We start from the raw sequence: 22,964 nt of genomic DNA, 5'->3' as shown, positions 1-22,964 counted from the left end.
GTATCAGAGAGATGAAAAAGGGAAGTTGGTCATTAGGAGTTCCAAGGGCAGGGGCTAATGGTAGACTTTTGTTTAAAGTTTCAAAGCGGTGTCATCCCCCTCTTTCTGAATAATTGTGTTAGGTTTCTCATGTTTTAGTAAAATGTACAGCAGCTGAGCCTTAAAAGAGAAGTTTGGAATCCACTGTTGACAGTAGCCGGCCAGTCCAGGAAAGCCTGGTCATTGGTGCTTAGTTTTAGGTTGTGGGAAATTGAGGATGCCTTGAGTCTACCTGGATCCAGGTACTGTCCTTGTTCTGAGATCAGGTGACCTAAATACCTAAGCTGAGTTTGAGCAAACTGCAGTTTTTCTTTGGGGACTGCATGACCCTTTTAAGGCCAAAAGTTTTCCCAGGTGGATGCTGTCTTCCTGTGAAGAGGTGTGAGGAGGGGAGCAGAGATGCCAATCATCTACATATTGTAACAAAGGAGACACAGCACACTCACTATCATGTGGTGGGCAAAATGGGTGAAGGGGAGAGGGAGATATAGGCCTCCAGTAATGAAATGAGTAAGTCATGGGAATAAAAAGCAGAGCATAAGGAATACAGTCAATGATGGTTCGTAGTGATGTAATGGGATAGACGGTAGCTATACTCGTAGTGAATATAGCCTAATGTATAAAGTTATAGAATCACTAAGTTGTACACCTGAAACTAATGTAATATTGTGTGTCAACTGTAGTCAAAAAAAAAAAAAAAGTTGGGGGGCGCCTGGGTGGCACAGTGGTTAAGCAACTGCCTTCGGCTTGGGGCGTGATCCCGGTGTTATGGGATCGAGCCCCACATCAGGCTCCTCCGCTATGAGCCTGCTTCTTCCTCTCCCACTCCCCCTGCTTGTGTTCCCTCTCTCGCTGGCTGTCTCTATCTCTGTCAAATAAATAAATAAAATCTTTAAAAAAAAAAGTTGGAAATGTGGGATCTATTTAGATCCTCAGGAGATTTAACTTCAAAGGGGGCAGGTTTCAAGAGGTTTAAGAGAGGAGGAAGCAGAGAGAGCTTCAGAGGAAAAGGAAGGTTTGGTAAAAGGAAAAGAGGGAGAGAGGCCTTAGCAAAGTATTAACATCAAGGCAGTTGAGTCCCTAGAGGAATGTCACTCTGCCTGTTTCAAGGACTTGGGCTCTAGGAAGTAAGGAAATTTAACAATTTTTCTTCTGTCTTTGTTTCCCACATCAGATAAGAGTGTGTGAGCAGAGGAGATGAGAGGGTGCAGAGATAACAGAGGGAGATGGTGCTGCAGGTGGGGCCTGAGGTGTGGCCTGAGCACAATGTGGTTGCCTCCCTTGTCGACAAAGGTGAGGGAGGCTGAGGTGGCCCAAAGCCAATGAATCCTGGTATAGTTTGGCCCAAAGGGGAGGGCATGCAGGTGGGCTGAGGAAAGCCTCTCACATCAGGACCCACCTGCAGACAGACAGGAAAATAGTTTCGTAAGACAGACAGAAGTTGTAACACCAAGAGATGAAACCCAAAGAAAGAGCTCTCAGCATCTGCCTCCTTCTCCAATACCACGTTCCAGCAGAGCCGCATCCGTGCTAGAGCACTTGACCCCTCCCCACTGCTGCCAACTATAACAAGGGGGGAGAGGGGAATGGATATTACAGGAATAACCTACTGTCACCAAACATCACTAACCATGTCCTCTGACATTCACTAGCAACAAGTAGCATCTTCAAAGATGAAAAAGGACCATGGCAAACTAGTGAGGCAGTACACTCCAGACACGGAGGCATTGGGATCCTGGACAACACTTCATCTTTCCTCCTCAACCACACAGAATATTTTGGTTTGTTAACAAGAGACAGAATGCGATGAAACTGCCCTTTCTTCTCAGGAATCCGAGCCACTCGAGGTGAATCCTTTGCCTGCAAGCCCCTGACTGTCCCCACGCTGCCTCACTTCCTGACACAAGGGTCTTCTGCTCTCTGCAGTTTCTGTCCATGGCCACAAACACACTTGAGGAATTAGGGGCCTGTGATCTGACAGGGGAATTGGAAAAGTGTTTTCCAAAAGGAACGTGATACCAATAACCCTTATATATCTCAGTAGCTGTGCTTATCTTAAAACACAGTCACTCAGACATTTCAGCACACTGAGTTCCAGAGTAATTTTGTCCAACAGGAAATTAAGATGGGAAGCATAAGTTAGAAAATCAACAAAACTGTATACGCTTTCCGATGGAATAGTCGAGAACGTGTGATGAGAGAAGAAACCTGCTCTCACTGTGACTTAGGACCAAACGACCTGCTCCTAGAAGCCCAACTGAAGGACTTTTGGGGCACTGGTCAGCAGATAATCACTGACGTCCCCCCTTCAGAACGTGTGTGTCAGAGTCTGTTTTGCGGCACGACACTAACAGCTTTGATCATGCAAAATAGTTGTGGAAAGGGTACAAGTATAGGGATTCTGTACAGCGTGTTTACCAGCAGAAGTAAAAAAGGGATGACTTACGAAACATAGCCTATCTAAGCATATTCCACCGCAAAGCAGATAATAAAAAATGCACGTAGAGCTTCCCCTAGTTTCCAGTCGTGAGGATGACCACAGATCTTGTCAGAGGTTAATCATCTAACCGCAATACGAACACAATACCTATCACACCAGAACGTACTCCAATGGCAGTCAGGCAGCCCAGAGACTTCCGTGTGCAGTGAGCTGTCATCCTCCTTGAGTTATTTCCCCCACGTGCGCTATGGGTGAGCAGGGGTACACAAACACACACACACACACACACACAAACACACACACACAAGACACACACACAGTGAGTGTTCTGCTATCCTTCACCTCTAACCACCTGTGGCTTTGGGAGAGGCCCCCAAAGATGATGATTTGTAACGGAGAAGCCTGTCAGCCCCTGCGTGAACTGCTTGTATTTGAGAGGTGAACGACGCCACAGACAAACTGGATGACCCACCCAACAGACACAAGGCCAGGACACGGTGCTGCCCAGACAGGAACAGGATTCCAGAAATGGTTACAACTGGAAACAGCCACCGTATTTACCTTGTCCTTCTCTGGGTCCTTCTTGGGCACGGTGCCACCTTTGTCCCCTTGAGCACCACAGGTTTCTGAATTGGACCGAGGCCCTAGAAGAGACAGAGGTGGATTAAGACGGGTGTTGGCCACGCAAGATTTAAGCCAAAGCCCTACACCTGCCCCAGCCTGTCTACTCTCCCACTCTCAGGTCCCTTCCAGATGCAGAGCGTTTCTCACAGGTCTCCGCTGACCTCTGTGGACAAAGGAGAGACCAGTCCCTCACCCTTGGGGATATGACCACTCCGCACAGTAGAGATGATTTCAGAACTAATCAATAACGCTGGACAACTGGGGCCTCCACACATGCAAGTGATGTAAAGACTGTGCTCCATTAAGCCCAGAGCCCAAAACATCATGTCTGTGCAGGGCACCTGGGCAATGCTTTTATGTTTGTCTATTGCACAATGTCACACTTCTTCTCAATGGCAGACCCCTGCTGCCCAGTTCTGTATGGTGAAATGAGACAGTCCACGAAATGGATGTCCACAGAAAGTTGAGGAATGTTCCTGTGTCCTCACTCAGGTTGATCCTTGCATTGCAAAGCCTCGTGGTACCTCCTCTACATCTTCTCCACCGACACCAGAAGGTACAGGATGAATACGCGCTACAACTCACATCATGCAATCCAGATCATCTTACCACATGGTGGAGGAACGAGGGACAGGGGAGGCCCGCATGTCGACCAAGGTGGAGGAGGCTGAGGTGGCCCATAGCCAATGAAGCCTGGTAAATTTGGTCCATAGGGCAGGGCATGCAGGTGGGCCGAGGAAACCCTCTCACATCCGGACCCACCTGCAGACAGACAGGAAAATAGTTTGGTGAGACAGACAGAAGTTGTAACACCAAGAGATGAAACCCAAAGAAAGAGCTCTCAGCATCTGCCTCCTTCTCCAATACCACGTTCCAGCAGAGCCGCATCCGAGCTAGAGCACTTGACCCCTCCCCACTGCTGCCAACTATAACAAGGGGGGAGAGGGGAATGGATATTACAGGAATAACCTACTGTCACCAAACATCACTAACCATGTCTGCCAATGGTCACTAGCAAGAAGTAGCATCTTCAAAGATGAAAAAGGAGCATGGCAAACTAGTGAAGGCAGGACACTCCAGACACGGAAGCATCGGGATCCTGGACAACACTTCATCTTTCCTCCTCAACCACACAGAATATTTTGGTTTGTTAACAAGAGAGAGAATGTGATGAAACTGCCCTTTCTTCTCAGGAATCCGAGCCACTCGAGGTGAATCCTTTGCCTGCAAGCCCCTGACTGTCCCCACGCTGCCTCACTTCCTGACACAAGGGTCTTCTGTTCTCTGCAGTTTCTGGCCATGGTCACAAACACACTTGAGGAATTAGGGGCCTGTGATCTGACAGGGGAATTGGAAAAGTGTTTTCCAACAGGAATGTGATACCAATAACCCATATATAACTCAGCAGCTGTGCTTATCTTAAAACACAGTCACTCGGACATTTCAGCACACTGAGTTCCAGAGTAATTTTGTCCAGTAGGAAATTGAGATGGGAAGCATAAGTTAGAGAATCCACAAAACTGTGTATGCTTTCCGATGGAAAACTCGAGAACGTGTGATGAGAGAAGAAAGCTGCTCTCACTGTGACTTCGGACCAAACGACCTGCTCCTAGAAGCCCAACCGAAGGGCTTGTGGGGCACCGGTCATGCAGATAATCGATAACATCCCCCCTTCAGAAAGTGTGTGTCACAGTGTGTTTTGTGACACGACACTAACAGCTTTGATCATGCAAAATAGTTGTGGAAAGTGTACAAGTATAGGGATTCTGTATAGCACGTTTACCAGCAGAAGTAAAACAGGGGTGACTTACAAAACATGGCCTATCTAAGCACATTCCAATCCGCATAGCAGATAATAAAAAGTGGATGGAGAGCTTCCCCTGGTTTCCAGTTGTGAGGATGACCACAGACCTTGTCACAGGTTAATTATCTAACCGCAATACGAACACAATACCTATCGCACCTAAACCTACCCCAATGGGAGTCAGGCAGCCCAGAGACTTCATGTGCAGTGAGCTGTCATCTTCCTTGAGTTATTTCCCCCTTGTGCGCTATGGGTGAGCAGGGGTACACACACACACACACACACACACACACACACACACACAGAGACACACACACAGTGAGTGTTCTGCCATCCTTCACCGCTAACCACCTGTGGCTTTGGGAGAGGCCCCCAAAGATGATGATTTGTAACGGAGAAGCCTGTCAGCCCCTGGGTGAGCTGCTTGTATTTTGAGAGGTGAACGACGCCACAGACAAACTGGATGACCCACCCAACAGACACAAGGCCAGGACACGGTGTTGCTCAAAATTGGAAGTTTCTGAATAAAGTGGAAAAGGCCACGGTAGTTACCTTGTACATCCCAGGGTCTCTATTAGGCTCAGTGCCGTTGTTCCTCATGGGTGCCCCACCAGCTTCAGCATCAGACCAATGCCCTAGAATGCATGGAAGTGGTTTCAGACTGTCATTGACTGTGCAGAATTCAACCCAACCCTCCAAACCCTCCCCTACCACGTCCTAACCTCTCCCACTTTCGGGTCCCTTCCTAGACACAGAGCATTTCCCTCATGTCTCTGCTGACCCCTGATGACAAGGGGGACACTTGCCCCTCCCCCTCGAGGAAGGGACCACCGTCCTCCATCTGCTTCAGGTGCTTTCATAGCTAAAGAAACAGCAGTAGACTGCTCCGGGGAAACCAGCTACAAATGAATAAACCCTCAAAATGAACAGCATGCATTCTTCCTCAAGCCACAGGCTCATGGTTCAATCTTTCAGTCTACAGATGAGGCCTAGCATGTGTGACTGGCTATTATGGAAACATTTAACAGAAGAAATGGAGTAGACTGATCGTATAGTCGGGAGCAAAGAAACAATAGGAGATTGAGAAGTAAAGCTGTGACATCATACTGATAACATTACAGGAGTAAAATGCACACATCTCACTGATAAATGCAGTACAGCAGATTGCAAAGAAAACCAAAATAAAGGAACCTCCATAAAGAGTAAATAAATGACTTTTTTTCAAATAGTCTTTTTCTTTTCTCAAAAACTCTTTACCACTGAGTCAAGGTGGGAAGGAAGCTGGGGCTCATGACTCCTCCAGGCTCATCTCTTCAGTTGGGCGGTGGTGGGGGGCGGGGGAGGTTCTGCAGTGAGGGGACGGGCGTGAGCTCCGCCTGTCACAGGGACAGGTGCCCTGCTGCCTGGGGGAATCTGAGGAAAACACCCACCTGTCACCCCTTCAGACAACCTGCTGTCCGTAGGTACTGCTTGTGATTCTCTCCAGGACACACAATGACCACCCACAGGAATGGGAAGGACACCGTGTGCTTTCCCAGCAGAAGTCAGGCTGCCCTGTTTCACAGCGCGCTCCCTACCTCTCCGTGGAGGGCTCCACATCTCAGGTCTTCCCAGCATCGCTTCGTGCCTCATGCATCCCTCAGGCAGCATCTGTCCTTTCATCATGCGCAGTCTTGAATACAGAGAAAGAGCAGACGTCTATAAGAATTACATCACCACGTCCTCTACTGGACACCAAACAGTGTAGTTGTCACCCCTCAAAACACCCGTAAAAAGGCACATCAGACTCGCACACCTGTGTATCATGTAGGCATTCTCCCTGCTCTGCTGCTGTATCTTCCGCTCCCAAACCCGAGCCTTGATCTGCGGGAGAAAAACCCACCCATCTTCAGTTGTGCCAGACTGTGCCCCAAATGGAGAGCAGGGAAAAGAAAACACTTACCCAATTCCCTACAGCATTCTTTTCATGAACTGCGATCTGAAAAAGCCAACACACCAAAAGCGCATGTTCAGGGATCTAAGGGCCACTTCCGTCCCCTGCAGAGGGGCTAAGGGGCCTGTTGGGGCACAGCTCAGGTTACCTTGCGTTCAAAGGTGAGCTCTGCCTCCTGCAGCTGGTCTTGCATCTCTCCGATCTGTTGTTTGTCAGGTACAATTGCTTTCGTCAGATAAAGCCCAATATTGGGTGTGATTTTAAATCATCGGCCCATGTGGCCGTCCTCCAGTTATCTGTCCCCTCATCCAATTGATCCTGACACAGGAAACACTTCCACATGACTATACATGGACAGCAGGATCAAAGCTATTGTCACATCCTTTCCTTACTCATTTCTCCACACATGCAGGGTTCAGACTTGATATAATTTCCTTACCCGTTTTCAATCTTTCCCTAATTTATCACATGACAAGTATCTTTCGTCATGAAGCTCTATTCTCCTTTAACTTCTATCCTCGCCACGTTTGCCAGGGTTGCAAAGACCAGCGCCATCAGATGGCACTACCGTGTTTATGGGTAGGATTCATCCTACGACAAACTGCTTTCCTCAAGATGACCACCATTGACACCACAACCAGGGACTCTGGCGTGGAACAAGTTTCCACAGAGTCAGGCCAGAGCTGGTTATCAGGACATGTTTATTAACATGGTTGTTTTGCTCTTTCTAAAACTTATCTCTTTGGGTCTGTTAATTCTTTCTGGATATGTCCCCTGAATTTTTGTTTATATTACTTGTTGAGTCTAGACATTGTACAAAGGTGAAAAATACAAAGTAAACAAGGATTTCGGGAGCCGCTAGTATGGTGTCTGAACTCACTTGTACTTGTCCATTTCTTCTTTGGTTACTTTCAAATTTTCCTCGGCATCTGACAGCTGATTCTTTGTTGCCTCCAGTTCATAAAGTGTCTTTTCCAGCTTCCTAAAATGGGAAAGGTATATACATAGACCAGTAGCCAAGGTCCAGATTTCCTGCCGTTTTTCCTCCCAGCACACTTGCGGCCTAGATTTGAATGGCTTCCATAAATGCACAGACTGTGAACACCATCAGGGAAATGAACTGAAGGCCCCATTTAGGGCTAAAGAAAAATCAGATTCTGGCTGCTGCCACGTCCCCTGCAATCAGAGCTGTCTTTGTACTTCTCTACTTCAATTCATTCATCACCAAGTCACCAAATAACACTGCACTTTGTGCCCTCTCAGAATAGGTCTTTCTTTCTCTGAGATGGTGAAGGCTCATTTCAGTTCAAAGTGAGAAACTAGGCCTGAAAACTATTTGGATGAAGCAGGAGACCATCATTAGTCTTACACCTCCATGGGGAGCCCCGATCCTCAGACCAAGGCTGTGCCCGACACGGACAGCCCAAAAGGAAGCCTTCCAGAGTACGGCTTCATCAGCATGGTAACTCACTCCCAGACATCTCTAGGGTTTAGAAGTACAACCCCTGCTTCCTCCTTCAAAGATCCTGGTGGAGGAAAAGGCCAATCTTAGTGCTGACAGTATGTCCTGAAGTATAAAATGATGTGAACTGTCACACAGTCAGGGTGTTATCTCCAGGCAACAGATGTCAGATGGACAACTATCAACTGCATGGAGTCAACCTACTTTAACAGAGTCCACTGATAGTGAAAGCAGCAAAGAGCGATGCTTAGAAAGGCTGGTTTCCTGTGTCGCCCTCAGACTCTTTTGTTCATGGTGTTGATTTAAAGGGTTTCAATGTGATTCTTGATTTACTCAAGAATCACATGCAAAAAGACTCTTAGAAACTGAGACAAAAGCTCTAGACAGAGAAGGACTCATGCATTTGCTTCTGGTCTCTCAGGCAATCCTTCAGCACATGCTCTGTGGAGTGGCTGTAATGTAGTGGTTCAGCTGTGAGGTGTTGAAGAGAGAAAGGTGGTCAGGACACTGTACCTGCCCCAGAAAGAACTTACCGATGAACAGAACCAAGATGCCAGTGAGACAGAGCGGCCCCCACCCCCGGTGTGGGAAGGATTAGCACAAAGCTGAGTCTCCAGGGAAGAGGGGGAACAGTTTTGCTTTTCAGCATGAATGAGGGACTCTAAGGTCCTGAGAACTTTCTCCTCCTGAGGAAAATAGAGGAAGTACTGTACAAAAGTGGAAACTCGTGAGTGAATGCACCCAACTTCTAAGGAGCGCATGAAGAAACAGGAGAACCAGATGCAGAAGAAGGAAGCCCAGGAGAAAGCCAACCTGGCAGTGGGAGCCAAACTCCCCAGGGCTCATCAATGAGTTCTGGAACAGGCAAGTGAACTGCAAAGAAACTGAATGACTTTATGAGCACAGCCTTAGAAGGAAACAAGTGCTGTTCAGGGTCAGCCAGCAAAGGTGAGCCCCTAGTGAAACTGCAGGCTTTGCTTGGGACGCAGGAGAGTTACACCTACAAAATCAGGTGGACAGGAAATACCCCGGCCTTCTTAGGATTGGGCCACAGTGAACGATTTTGGTTGTACACTGGATGAAGGGATCCAGTATTGCTGGAGCCCCAACCCACTTTCCACAAAGAAATTCCCATTGTTTCTGCAGCAAGAGAATTCCATTTTTCTCTACACATTCTTGACCCAAGTCTGGTACTGAACAAGAAACTGACTGAATTCAGGGCTGATGAGAACATGTGATGAGACTGAAACCAAAAGGACAATGTAGATGGACCCAGAGGGGATCCAGGTATCAAGCTGATTAGTGCTGGTACCTTCCCTCTTCTGCCCCAATGAATCACACCACAACGTGTGACAAGCAGTTGGAACAGAAACAAAAATGCAGGTTGCACAGATCAAGGTAGGAAGGGCAGGTACTTCTACAGAATGCATTTGGCAAAAATACTCTAGATCCAATTCCCAACGAACTACAACTATCTAGCCTGGCTGCCACATAAATTCATACAACAGTGTTTGTGACGATTAACACAGGAATAGCTTACTCTTCGGCAGCCACTTTTCTTCGTTCAGAGAAATCCACCACGATACCCAATTTCTTCCTTAGCAGCTTCAATTCCACTTCCTTAGCTGCTTTCAAAGAACTCAGGGCGTTGCACTTCTGTTCCAGGACCTTTTTGCTTTCTGTAAAGGATGAGTTTTCTTTTGTATGAGTGGGCACGTGACCTGAGAACTTGGTTTTGTTGGGGAAAGGAGAAGGGCAAGACCTTGAAGGCGGGAAGGCATTCTTTCCCTTCCCAATGCAAACTCATTGCCAGCATCTGGGGATTTCTTTCCCTAAAATAACATACCCTTCAGTACACGTTTTTTGGACTCCAAGTCTCCCTGCTCTTCATCCTCCAATGCATCTTGGGCCTTGAAGACGGATATGAGGAAAGACATTCAAGAAATCATGATCACAGAACAATGTGAGTGCACCTAACAGAACGGGATCATGCAGTGCAACAAAGAAAGCCCTTGAGGCATAAATAGAACAAGGAGAAAGTAAGGAGACCCACACTTTTGTATACACACATATACACAAACACACACAAACACATATACCTAATTATATACATAAATTATATATGTACATATCTTCCCCTATTAACATTGAAAATTCTCTCTTCAGCATTGACAGGAAGGGACTATACAATTTGGCTGGCTATCACCCTTCATAACTCAAGTATCTTGTGGGATTTTCTGCATATCTTGGAGGGCAGGGCTGAACGATGTGATAATTACCTAGCTGTGAAATAAACCATACTTCCTAGTCCTTGAAATAGCAGACCTCATCGTGATGGTCCTAAGTGAAATTCCAGCTCACTGTTCGGTAGGAGTTTCAGTTCCCAGATGCCCACTCTCTACTGTGGTAAACAGCAAGCGAATACGCGGCCCTCCCCTCACCCAATGACCAAAAGCCTCCCGAGCCACGTTAAGGTAAATCTCAACAGCCAACTCTTACCATGTCCTCATTCTTGACATTCTTCTCTCTCATAGCTTGCAACATAGTCCGCTTGAAATGAAGGGCGACACTTAAATTTGCATTAACCCGTTCAACCTTTCCGATGTTCTCCTTCAACAAAACATATTGAATGAGTAATAATAATTCATCACTTAGGGCACGTGGGTGGCATCTGGGTGTCGCAGTAGGTCCAACTCCTGCTTTCATTTTGGCTCCAGTCCCCACCTCAGAGTCATGGGACTGACCCCTGCGTCAGCCTACACACTCAGCATGGAGTCTCCTTGGGATTCTCTCTCTCCCTCTGCCCCCCTCCACTCGCTCTTTCTCTCTCGCAAATCAATCTTTAAAATAATAATAATAATAATAATAATAATAATAATAATTCATTACTTTTATTTCTGTTGTTAGAACACAATTCAGGCAAAGAAGGGATCCTTACCTTCAATTTAAGAATTTTGTCAGAGAGAAACTGATGTTCTCTCTTCATTTCTGCGCGATGTTTCTTTCTTTCCCTGATCTATAAAATATACGAAAAGGGAATCAGAATTCAAAAATAGCAGAGTGTTAGACAAAGCTATCTAACGCTGTGTGACTCCTTTCTCGGATAGAGAGGCAGTGCTCTACACTTGTGAAGCTTCTCTTGAATCGCGATCATTTGTGGGTCACGTGAAATAGGTCAATAGGATGAACTACCAGAGGGGGAAGTAACCAAAATGAAATCACAAAAAATATTTGAAAGGGCACTGATACCTTCTCCTCCCAAATGGATATTTCTTTAGCAAGTTCCCTGTTTTCATTTTTAAGCCGATGGATCTTTTCAGCTATTTGTTGTAAAGTAACTAAAAGGAGAAAAAAGAATTTCTAAGATAATTAGCAAAACCAGTGACATCGAATAATCCCACTGTAATAGCCCCAGAGACACATTCTTGGACACTTGGGTGTAACTAACTTGATAGCATTCCCATTGTGCCTGAAAAAGCAAGGTTTAGCAGCATTTGAAACCTAAGACAACCTATTTCAGGGAGATTCCTACTTAAAATGTTTTCAGAAATAGAGAAACACAATCAAATGTCTTCTATTTTTCTCCCATCTGTAAGCATCATTCTTGGAAAATTCAATCACTGCAAATACTTATGTCATCACCAGAGATGTAACAGAAAAATCAAGCATCCTTTCAACTAACATCTCTCTCCTCCAATGATTAAGGTACGTAAGTAGGTCCCTGCAAACAACCCAAAATGAACAAAACCATCCTTTGCTCCTGCTCAGCGCCACGTCTACTTCCAGGTCCTACTTGGAATTCCACACAAGGAAAGCTCAAAATGTCAACTGAGTGGCTACTCAAAGGCCTTCCATGACTTCCTGCTGCTCACAGATTGCCTTTCAGGAACCCCAGGCTGGGGGCTCTGGAGGACCAGATCTTTGGAATCAAACACACTTGGGTACACTCTCCATGTTACACAGAGTCTCTGGAGTGCCTGGTAACTCACACTCCCTGGAACACAAGGTTTTCTCAGCCCAACTTGAGAATGCCACCCTCCATCCTTAAGGGAAAACAACCCTCATGAAGCTCCCTATCACAAGTGGATAACACCTGTAAGCTCTAGAACACAGACTCCTCTAACAGGCACTTAATTCTCTCATCTTGGGGCACCTGGGTGCCTCAGTTGGTTAAGTGACTGCCTTCAGCTCAGGTCATGATCCCGGGGCCCTGGGATCCAGTCCCACATCCAGCTCTCTGCTCAACTGGGAGCCTGCTTCGCCCTCTCCCTCTGCCTTCCACTCTGCCTGCTTGTGCTCTCTCTCTGTCAAGTGAATAAACCAAATCTTTCAAAAAATAATAAGTCTCTCATCTTACCTCAAGTGCAGATTCTCTTCTATTGGCCCAATGTGAGTGCTCTCGTGCCCCGAGATCTCTCTTCTCACCACCACCACTGCTGCACTCACAGGGACAAACACCAGCATTCGAGGGTTTGCTAAGTGCCAGGCAGCCACCTCGGCCGTCAGACAGCACCATGGAATCACCACAATCCATGAGGCCCGGACACAATACATTACCACCCCTGGCACACGTTCCTTTCCACTCCTTCTCCCCTGGCAGGAAAGGCTCCCTCCACTTCAGACTCAAAAGCATGCTTTAAACCTCTCTTGTGACACACACTCTGCCTGGCAATACCTGTCTTCTTCTCCAAGTGTAGCCTGCTTGATAGACTCAGAGTGTTTTCTCATCGTCACATTTCACCAAGAGCCAGGTCATGGCAAAGTACCCACTCCAGACCTCAGGCTCCTATCCTCACTTGCCTCCTAAACTTCTCTCTGCAAAATTACACCCTTTTTGTTCTCCCTCCTCCCATGAGGTGTTCCTCCTCCTGGTCTCCTAAGAGATGGCAACACCCTCCACATTATCACTTAGACTCCACATGGAGAAGAGAAAGATTTTCAAGACTTAACAAGTCAATTAGACATCAGAAGTCACCACATTTATCCCTAGTCAAATTACACCCACATCAAACACCGGTACTGAGAATTTATTACAAAGAAAACTAAAGCCAGAAATCTTACCTTCATATTGTCGAGGGGCAATCTAAGAGTGGAAGAAACAAAATTAAGTTTGATGTCAAAACATATTACTAGAAAAAATCTACAGTTCAGATAAATACTGAAATAGTAATCCAAAGAAGTTACAGTAATCATTTTACTTAGCAGAATGAATTCACAGGATTAGAAAGAAGACAAAATTAGCATTTCTAACTATGAAACTCATCTATGACTTTCTCTGAGTCATCATAGTTCACAATTCATTTTTGATAAAGAGCACAAAGGTGTATAACTTACGTTTTACCTCAAAATCTATTCACATTCTATTAAATGAACGTTCACCCTATTCAATTTTGACAAGGGATCGGGTGGACATTTAAAAAATAATCATTAATTCATCGTTTCCCTAACTGTTTTGTAACCAATATCCACACTGAAGTTTAGAACCTGGGATTATTGTTCAATCCTGAAAGATATAAAATGGAAGGAAGGAAGAAAGAAAGGAAGGCAGGCCGGTAGGGAGGAAGGCGAACAAGCAAAAACTCTGAGAAAGATATGCTTCTTGCCTTCTCTAGAAAGCCTTTCTGAAATCTTACAAAGACTTGGCTATTTGCTGAATTCACATGCAGTTACAGCACACAAGGTGTTATGAATTTTCCCAGACTACTACAAATGGAGGGTCATCAAAAAGAAATGAAAGCCATCGACGAGAAAAAGAGTGGCACGTGGCGAGTGATGAAGCATGAGCAACAACAGAAATGACAGCTGATGTTTCGAAAAAGGGGAACCAGGCTCCCCAGAATCGAGTCACCCAGATAAATTATAGCTCAATAAAATCTAGGCAAGACCCCATTTTGACACCATTAGCATATTTCCCCGTTCAAAAGTTTTACAGGATGATGAGAGGCTGAGGCCAGCCCCCAAATCTTGCCAGGATATTGGAATACCAGCACACTATCAACAAGCCAGTCATGATAATGTTGTTGGGGAATGTGCATCAGTGGAGGGCAAACAGAAAATCATGGCTATTCCATTAATTTCACGTGCTGCTTAGGAACCTCTGAGCTTCCGTGGCCCTTGTCACCCAGCCCCACAGGCGGGAAAAGTGAAAAGATGGATGGGGCACACCAAATACTTAATATTTTTGTTTTCTTTCTGAAGGGAAGCTTTCTCCATTGGCCGGGACAGGGAGAAAATTCCCATTTAGAAATAAACTCAAAAGCTTTCTGTTCTTCTCAGAAAGGTCTGCCCTCAAGTGAAATATGTCACCAGAGCCTAATTGGGGGTTTCCCAAAGACTAAGCAATAGAGCTGAGGGCAAATACTCAACTCCAGTGCTCTCTCCTCCCTGTCTCACCTGGGAGTAAACTCAGTCTAACCCCTAGCCAGTTAAGTAGAAAACATCACCCTAAAGTCCACTTATCTAAGTTTCTTTACTAGGACACAATACCTACCTTTCAACACAACCTTACAGGGCACACTACAGGTAAAAACCACAACAGCAAGCACTAGAAACACACTTCCCATGGCAGAGATGATGGGATTAAGCAGGCTAGGAATTACAAGTCCCTTCCATGTATGATACTGGATCTCAGAATAAAATGGACAATAGGAAGAAGAGATGGTGAATGTACACAGAGAGATGAAACTCTAAGATTTTAATGTAATTCTAGACAACAACACCATAGCAGAAATCAAGAATGCCTTTGATGGGTTCCTTAACAGACTCAACATACCAGAGGAAAGAATCATTGAGCCTAAAGAAATTCCAGTAGAAAATTCCAAAAGAGAACACAAAGACAAAAATTACAAAGACGGCACAGAAAATCCAAGACTAGTGGGACAAATACAAAACATGTAACACACAAATTATAGGAATACCTATTCCTACAGGAGAGAAGGGAGAGATATTTGAAGCAATGACTGAGGATTTTCCAAAATTAATATAGTCACCAAATCACAGATCCAGGAAGCTCAAAACATCGAAAGCCAGATAAATACCAAAACAAACACACAAACAACTAACAAACAAAAAACACTAACAATGCCTGATCTAGACTATTCAGCTACAGATCATTAAAGACAAAGAAACTATTCTGGAAATCTGGAGCAGGGGTTGGGCTAGGTGTCTGAAGGAGGTGGAGGGGAGCAATAACACCTTACCCAAGAGGAACAAGGATAAGAACTACATCACACTTCTCAGAAACCATGCCATCAAGAAGGACAAAATGTTTACAGTGTTAAAAGAAACATCAAACTAGAAACCCGGCCATTGAAATGATCCTTCAAAACACACTACAGGGTAAGGAAAACTGTCAGGGGTAGTGACAGTCATTACTTCAATGGTAAAGGGGTCAATTCTCCAAAAAGACATAACAATTTCTAATGTGCGTGCATTAACAACAGAGAGTCAAAGTACATGAGGCAGAAACTGAAAATATTGCTGGTGGGAATAGATGAATCCACTCCTACTGCTGGAGAATTCAAAATCCTCTTATCGGTCATTGACAGATCCAGCAGATACAGAAGTTCCATGAGAACACAGGTGAACTGAACAGCATCACCAATCCACGGCAGCCATTAACATCTGCAGAATACTTCATTCAACAACAGAAGTACAGACATTCTTCACAATCTCCCATGGAAAAGTCACTGAGAGAGGCCATACTCGGGGCCATAAGATACATCTGAACAACCAAAGGAATAGAAACCACAGGAAGTATGTTCTCAGACCACAAATCACTCAAACTAGACATCAAGAACATAAAGATAGCTGGAGAATGACCAAACAATGGAGATTAAACAACACACTTCTGAAGAACACATGGGTTGGAGGGTAAGAGGAGGAAAGGGTGAAAGAGGTGAAAGGGATTGAGAGTACACTTATTGTGATGAGCACTGAGAAATGTATAGGATTGTTGAATCATGTTGTACACCTGAAACTAATATTACACCGTTTGCTAATTATGCTTGAACATAAAGAAAAACACACGTATGGATCAAGAAGGCACCTCAATAGAAATTTAAAACTATTTTGGCCAAAGCAACCTTTTTCATGACACATCTCCAAAGGCAAGAGAAACAAAAGATAAAATGAACTTGTGGGACTTCATCAAGATAAAAAGCTTCGGCACAGCCAAGGAAACAGTCAAAAAAACTAAGAGGCAGCCCACGGAATGGGAGAATATATTTGCAAAAGATACTACAGATAAAAGACTGGTATCCAAGATCTGCAAAGAACTTCTCAAACTCAATAGGCGAGAAACAAGTAAACAAATCATAAAATGGGCCGAAGATATGAACAGACACTTTTCCAGTGAGGACATACAAATGGCTAACAGACACATGAAAAAATGTTCAAAATCATTAGCCATCAGGGAAACTCAAATCAAAACCACACTAAGATACCACCCTACGCCAGTTACAATGGCAAAAACTGACAAGGCAAGAGACAACAATTGCTGGAGAGGATGTGCAGAAAGGGGATCCCTCCTACATTGTTGGTGGGAATGCAAGTTGGTACAGCCACTCCCAAAACAGTGTGGAGGTCCCTTAAAAAGTTAAAAATTGAGCTACCCTATGATCCAGCCATTGCACTACTGAGTATTTACCCCAAAGATACAAACGTAGTGAAGAGAAGGGCCATATGAACCCCAATGCTCATAGCAGCATTGTCCACGATAGCCAAATCGTGGAAGGAACCGAGATGCCCTTCAACAGATGACTGGATTAAGAAGTTGTGGTCCATATATACAATGGAATATTACTCCGCTATCAGAAAGAACTAATTCTCAACACTTGCTGCAACATGGACGGCACTGGAGGAGATAATGCTAAGTGAAATAAGTCAAGCAGAGAAAGACAATTATCATATGATTTCTCTCATCTATGGAACATAAGAACTAGGATGATCGCTAGGGGAAGAAAGGGATAAAGAAAGGGGGGGTAATCGGAAGGGGGAATGAAGCATGGGAGACTATGGACTCTGAGAAACAAACTGAGGGCTTCAGAGGGGAGACGGGTGGGGGAATGGGATAGGCTGGTGATGGGTAGTAAGGAGGGCATGTTTTGCATGGTGCACTGGGTGTTATACGCAACTAAAGAATCATCGAACTTTACATCAAAAACCAGGGATGTGCATGGTGACTAACATAATAAAAAAAAAAACATTAAAGAAAATAAAATACTGTGTAATGTTCCAAAAAAAAGAAATTTAAAACTATTTCAATCTAGGTGATAATCAAAATTGACATTATTAGAGGGAAATTTTTAGTACTGAATGGATATAAAAATGTCCAGTGACTATAAAATTTTCTGCTTATTTATGAATAAAAGTATATCAGGTACTTTGGTATACTTACAGCGAGGACGGTTCTCCAGATGTAAATGAGAAAGGCACAAATGCCCAAATAGCCAGTAAGAATGGCAAAGTTCCACAGAACTCCAGCCCCATCAAGGCCGAGAATGAAACGGTCAGGCACAACGTGGACAAGCTGAAACAACATTTGAGATAATGAAGAATCTCAACGACATTCACAATGTATATGTCACAAGGAATCAACTTCACAGACTCCCCACCAGCCTCCAGGAAGTAAGCACACCTCTCAACTGCCTCCTCCTGGAGGAGAAGGAGCACAGAGGGATTACAAAGGAGCAGGGGCCAACTTTGGGGACTGATGAGTGTGTTTGCTCTCTTACTTGGTGATGGTTTCATTGCTGCTTACCTATGTCAAATATCAACAAACTGTATTCTTTAAAAAGATGTTGTGATCATACAACATGGAAGCTGTAGGAAAAATCTAATAGGCAAATCTTAAGAGATTTTATTTTCCCTACAAGCACATTGCAGATATTTTTTCTATAGCTAACAGAACTTAAGAATTTATAAGTCAAAATAAAATAGACAATGCAAGTAAATGTAAATTTAGAGTAGGTAAGAAGTCAGTGACTTCTATTGTACATCCATGAAGGACCTGGATAAACTCCTTTGGAACATTTCAAAAAATACACCCAACATGTATGGAAAAACAAGAGAAAGCAAGAATAAAACATGTACTAGAGATAAAAATGAGAATGTTATATGGACAGATGTTCAGATAAGGACATAAGTGAGACAGACAGGTTTCTCATTAACTCATTAATATAACATGGGATTGTTATTCCAACAAAAATAAATTATAGTTATTGTTTGGTTTCTGAAAACATTGATGTTTTCTTTCAATGCTCACTTTGTTTCTGAATCACAGTCCAAAACATCAGATTTCTGAAGTACATAAAGATTTGCATCATCAGGTGATCTTGTATATTTTGAGGATATCTGTGAGGTTTTAGTTACTCGAACACCTATCTCCAAAAAGCCAATGAAAGGAATCCATGTTCCTATTTCTTAGTATTGTAACTAAATCAGTCAGTAGCAATTATAAAATTTAACTTTTTAAAGAGAGAAAACATTAAAATAAAAGATTGCATTTATTTATTTGAAAGAGAGAGAGAGCATGAGCTGGGGGAGGGGCAGAGGGAAAGGAGGAAGCCGACTGCCTCTGAACAGGAAGCCAGACAGGGCTCAATCCCAGGACCCTGGGATCATGACCCAAGCCTAAGGTAGACGTTTAACTGCATGAACCATCCAGAGGCCCCTGAATTCTAAAAGAATACTAAATTCCTAGATATGGACCCCAAAATAAAGAACACATCTCATTTTACAAAAACTAGAGTTATAAGTATTTCAGGAGAAAAGACGTTCACGATGCAATTTGTACTAACTCACACCAAGCTTGAATTTTGTGCAAACACAACTCTCTAGAAAGTAGCCCCTGAAATCTATAACATTTCCATCTTCAGCCCTCACTGCTGAGGTCAGGAAAATGTGTGCTGGTGGAAACATACACTGTCTTTGAATAGCCACTGTCTGAAAGAGAGCAGTAGCTGTCAGCACTATGGTTGATCACGGGGATCAATTGCACACAAGACAGAGGCCATCTTGTCATGAATGTAAAACACGCCCAGTCGTGGGCACTCGGTACATCTGGCAGCTGTCTGGATGCTGACCAGCAGCTGACTCTTAACTGGATGACATCCAATGGGGCCAATAACACTAGGTTTTCAGAGACAGTGGCCATGAGCAGGTGGAGGTGGGAAATGCAAGACCAGTTAGTTCATGCAAGAGCCCAGAAATGAGGCAGGGTGAGAAAGCTGAACTGATGCAGTTGAGATGATGACTGGGTAGAGGGGAATAATTCCAATCAAGACTACCAAGAAATGTCCTCCTTTGAAGACTCAAAAGAAACAGAACAGAGTCTATTTTGACTGGAGGTATTTGTGTGGAATGATTCTGCCTCAATATAAGGATCCTTCCTGACTACTGACACTTTCCAGATCTCTCTGTAAGAATCTGGTGCAAGCCGATCTAAAGAAGTCTACTTATTTCTAGGGGTGTTCCCTGTCTGTCTCTTTCTTTCTCTCCTGAGGGTACAGGTTTTACTTTTTAATGACAAAATGAAATATTCACACTGGAAACCAGGTATTTCTTTATATTTGGACAATCCTAAGGACGTTCAGGACCTTTTTACTTTGGGGAAATCAACACTCTGTACATACTTGGCCTAAGAAAGGACGACAACTCATTCACTTCCTGATCCCACCACTCCTAGTGATTTTCCCATGACAAATGTCTCAGCAGAATAAGGTCACTTAGTGTCTGCTGGGCGTCTCAGGGCTCCCATGGACCTGGTGGGACACAGAGTCCCTGGGGACAGCCTCCAAGACCAGAAGGAAAGGGCTGACTCAGAACTTGTTAAAAGTCAACAAACCAGGAAGCATGGAGCACAAAGGACATTTCACTTTTTTTTTTTTTAAAGATTTTATTTATTTATGTGACAGAGTGACAGAGAGACAGCCAGTGAGAGAGGGAACACAGCAGGGGGAATGGGAGAGGAAGAAGCAGGCTCATAGCGGAGAAGCCCGATGTGGGACTCGATCCCGGTACGCTGGGATCACGCCCTGAGCCGAAGGCAGACGCTTTAATGACTGCGCTACTCAGGCGCCCAGGACATTTCACTTTTTAACACTCTAGTCCCAACACCAATGCTTGAGATATCTTTGTTCCCAGGGCTGCCAAACTCCACAAATATCAACAATGTGCTGATAGGAAAACAAACTACACATAAGATGGACCCTAAACTTACAAGGCTTGAAGCAGCAGCTTCACCGGGCTTCCAGAAGCCAGTCTAATACCCATAGTTCCTATTAAATTCGAGTTCCTGACATTTTTAAGGACAATTTTAATGAGATATAATGTACATATCATCTAAGCCCCCTCTTTAAGACAAAGAGCTCAATGGCTTTTCGTATCTTCACAAATCCTTCCTTCTTGACACCATAAACCTAGTATTTTCAGGTTTCCATCCTGCCAGCACTGTGGTTTTTGGACCAAGCAGCGCAGACAGGATGTAGAACTTGGTGTGGACAGTTGTGGCCACAACCCCTTCAGGCTGACCGAGAAACCTGCCCTGTGGTGCTCGGTCTTCAGGGAAATGTGAAGGTCTTCTGAAGTTCCCATCAAGAACCCCAGGAAAAAGCTGTTATTTAACCACCGTGTCAAAGAACCCACTAGGAAGGAAGACACTACCAGCAGCTTTGGGGCACCTGGGTGGCTCAGTCAGTTAAGTGACAAAGTCTTGGTTTGGATCAAGTCGTGATCTCATGGTCCTGAGATTGAGCCCCTCTTTAGGCTCTGGGCTCACCACACAGCTGGCTTGGGATTCTCTCTGTCCCTCACCCTCTGCCCTTCCCTCTGCACCTGTGCCCTTTCTCTCTCTCAAATAAATCAAATCTTAAAAAAAAGAAAAGAAGGAAGACACCACTGAAGTGCCATGTTTACTCAGATTTGGGTTTGGGGAACCGGGACACCGGAGCAAGAGCAGCCAGAACAGTCTCTGCACCTTCATGTCTTGGTCCTTTCAAGGGGCACTGGGGCACCAGGGAGGAGGTGGAGATCGGGGGTGGTGTGGGAGTGGGGGTGGGTGGGGTAGGGAGTGGTGGGAGGGGATAGGGTGGTAAATAGGGATGGGGGTAAGGTGGAAATAGAGGGTAGGATTGGGGAAGGTGTTTGTCAGGACAAGAGGAGGTCTTGGACAGTGTCAGGGTCAGATCAAGTACTCAAGGGGAGGCAGGAGGGTTCAGAAAGGTTAGTAGGTCAGCAGGTTAGTAAATCACTAGGTCAGCAGGATACAGTAGCAGGTTAAACGATTGGAGGAGGATCCACCTTCTTCCAAGCCTTAACCTGACTGAAGGTATCCTTAGCAACACAGAGGCTGTATACTTTCTCTCGACCAATCAGCTGCCTTTGCCCCTGGTACATCATAATGGACACCCCGTGTGACCTCGTTTGTAAGTATCCCCTTCCCAACTGTCGTCTCACCACACACCATCCCAACGACAGGTCTTCTCTGGAACGTTGGCAGACCTTCTTGTTTCTGCTCCCTCCCAACCCAGGTCCCTGTTCCCTCTTTTTTTCTATTTTTTATTTATGTATTTATTTATTTAATTTTAATGTTTTTTAATTATATTATGTTAGTCACCATACAGTACATCCCTGGTTTCTGATGTAAAGTTTGATAATTCATTAGTTGCGTATAACACCCAGTGCACCATGCTATACGCGCCCTCCTTACTACCCATCACCAGTCTATCCAATTCCCCCACCCCCTCCCCTCTGAGGCCCTCAGTTTGTTTCTCAGAGTCCACAGTCTCTCATGCTTCATTCCCCCTTCTGATTACCCCCCATTCTTTATACCTTTCTTCCCTTAGCGATCATCCTAGTTCTTATCTTCCATAGATGAGAGAAACCATAAGATAATTCTTTCTCTGCTTGACTTATTTCACTTAGCATTGTCTCTTGCAGTGCCGTCCATGTTGCAGTAAGTGTTGAGAACTCGTTCTTTCTGATAGCGGAGTAATATTCCATTGTATATATGGACCACAACTTCTTAATCCAGTCATCTGTTGAAGGGCATCTCGGTTCCTTCCACGATTTAGCTATTGTGGACAATTCTGCTATGAACATTGGGGTGCATATGGCCCTTCTCTTCACTACGTCTGCATCTTTGGGGTAAATACCCAGTAGTGCAATGGCTGGGTCATAGGGTACCTCAATTTTTAACTTTTTAAGGGACTTCCACACTGTTTTCCAGAGTGGCTGTACCAACTTGCGTTCCTACCAACAATGTAGGAGGTTTCCCCTTTCTCCACATCCTCTCCACCAATTGTTGTTTCTCGCCTTGTTATTTTTGCCATTCTAACTGGCATAAGGTGGTATCTCAGTGTGGTTTTGATTTGAGTTTCCCTGATGGCTATGATTTTGAACATTTTTTCATGTGTCTGTTAGCCATTTGTATGTCTTCATTGAAAAAGTGTCTGTTCCTATCTTCTGCCCATTTTATGATTTGTTTCTCACATATTCAGTTTGAGAACTTCTTTGTAGATCTTGGATACCAGTCTTTTATCTGTAGCATCATTTGCAAATATATTCTCCCATTCCGTGGGCTGCCTCTTAGTTTTTTTGACTGTTTCCTTGGCTGTGCCGAAGCTTTTTATCTTGATGAAGTCCCACAAGTTCATTTTATCTT

The 22,964-nt window shown here is 44.5% G+C and overlaps 1 protein-coding gene across 11 annotated transcripts in view; it reads right to left on the bottom strand.

Annotated features, from left to right (window-relative positions):
• Window positions 1-22,914, bottom strand: part of LOC125280987 (transport and Golgi organization protein 1 homolog) — a 30,363-nt gene extending 7,449 nt beyond the window's left edge. Inside the window, exons 1-13 of one of the 11 annotated variants that reach the window (XM_057316122.1) lie at window positions 22,133-22,907; window positions 17,700-17,831; window positions 13,364-13,385; window positions 11,552-11,640; window positions 11,241-11,318; window positions 10,802-10,912; window positions 10,149-10,212; window positions 9,843-9,981; window positions 7,721-7,822; window positions 6,989-7,042; window positions 6,850-6,885; window positions 6,703-6,770; window positions 6,560-6,579 (exon numbers count right to left, since the gene is read on the bottom strand). In XM_057316122.1, coding sequence (XP_057172105.1) covers window positions 6,858-6,885; window positions 6,989-7,042; window positions 7,721-7,822; window positions 9,843-9,981; window positions 10,149-10,212; window positions 10,802-10,912; window positions 11,241-11,318; window positions 11,552-11,640; window positions 13,364-13,385; window positions 17,700-17,831; window positions 22,133-22,402 — 1,089 coding nt within the window. In that variant the 5' untranslated portion in view covers window positions 22,403-22,907 and the 3' untranslated portion in view covers window positions 6,560-6,579; window positions 6,703-6,770; window positions 6,850-6,857. The other 10 variants (XM_057316121.1, XM_057316129.1, XM_057316124.1 and 7 more) reach the window with 10 other exon arrangements.
• Between the last annotated feature and the right edge of the window lie 50 nt (window positions 22,915-22,964).

Source organism: Ursus arctos, unplaced genomic scaffold (assembly GCF_023065955.2).
Source record: "Ursus arctos isolate Adak ecotype North America unplaced genomic scaffold, UrsArc2.0 scaffold_208, whole genome shotgun sequence".
Taxonomy (NCBI): Eukaryota; Metazoa; Chordata; class Mammalia; order Carnivora; family Ursidae; genus Ursus; species Ursus arctos.
This window is presented reverse-complemented; position numbering and strand designations above follow the sequence as displayed.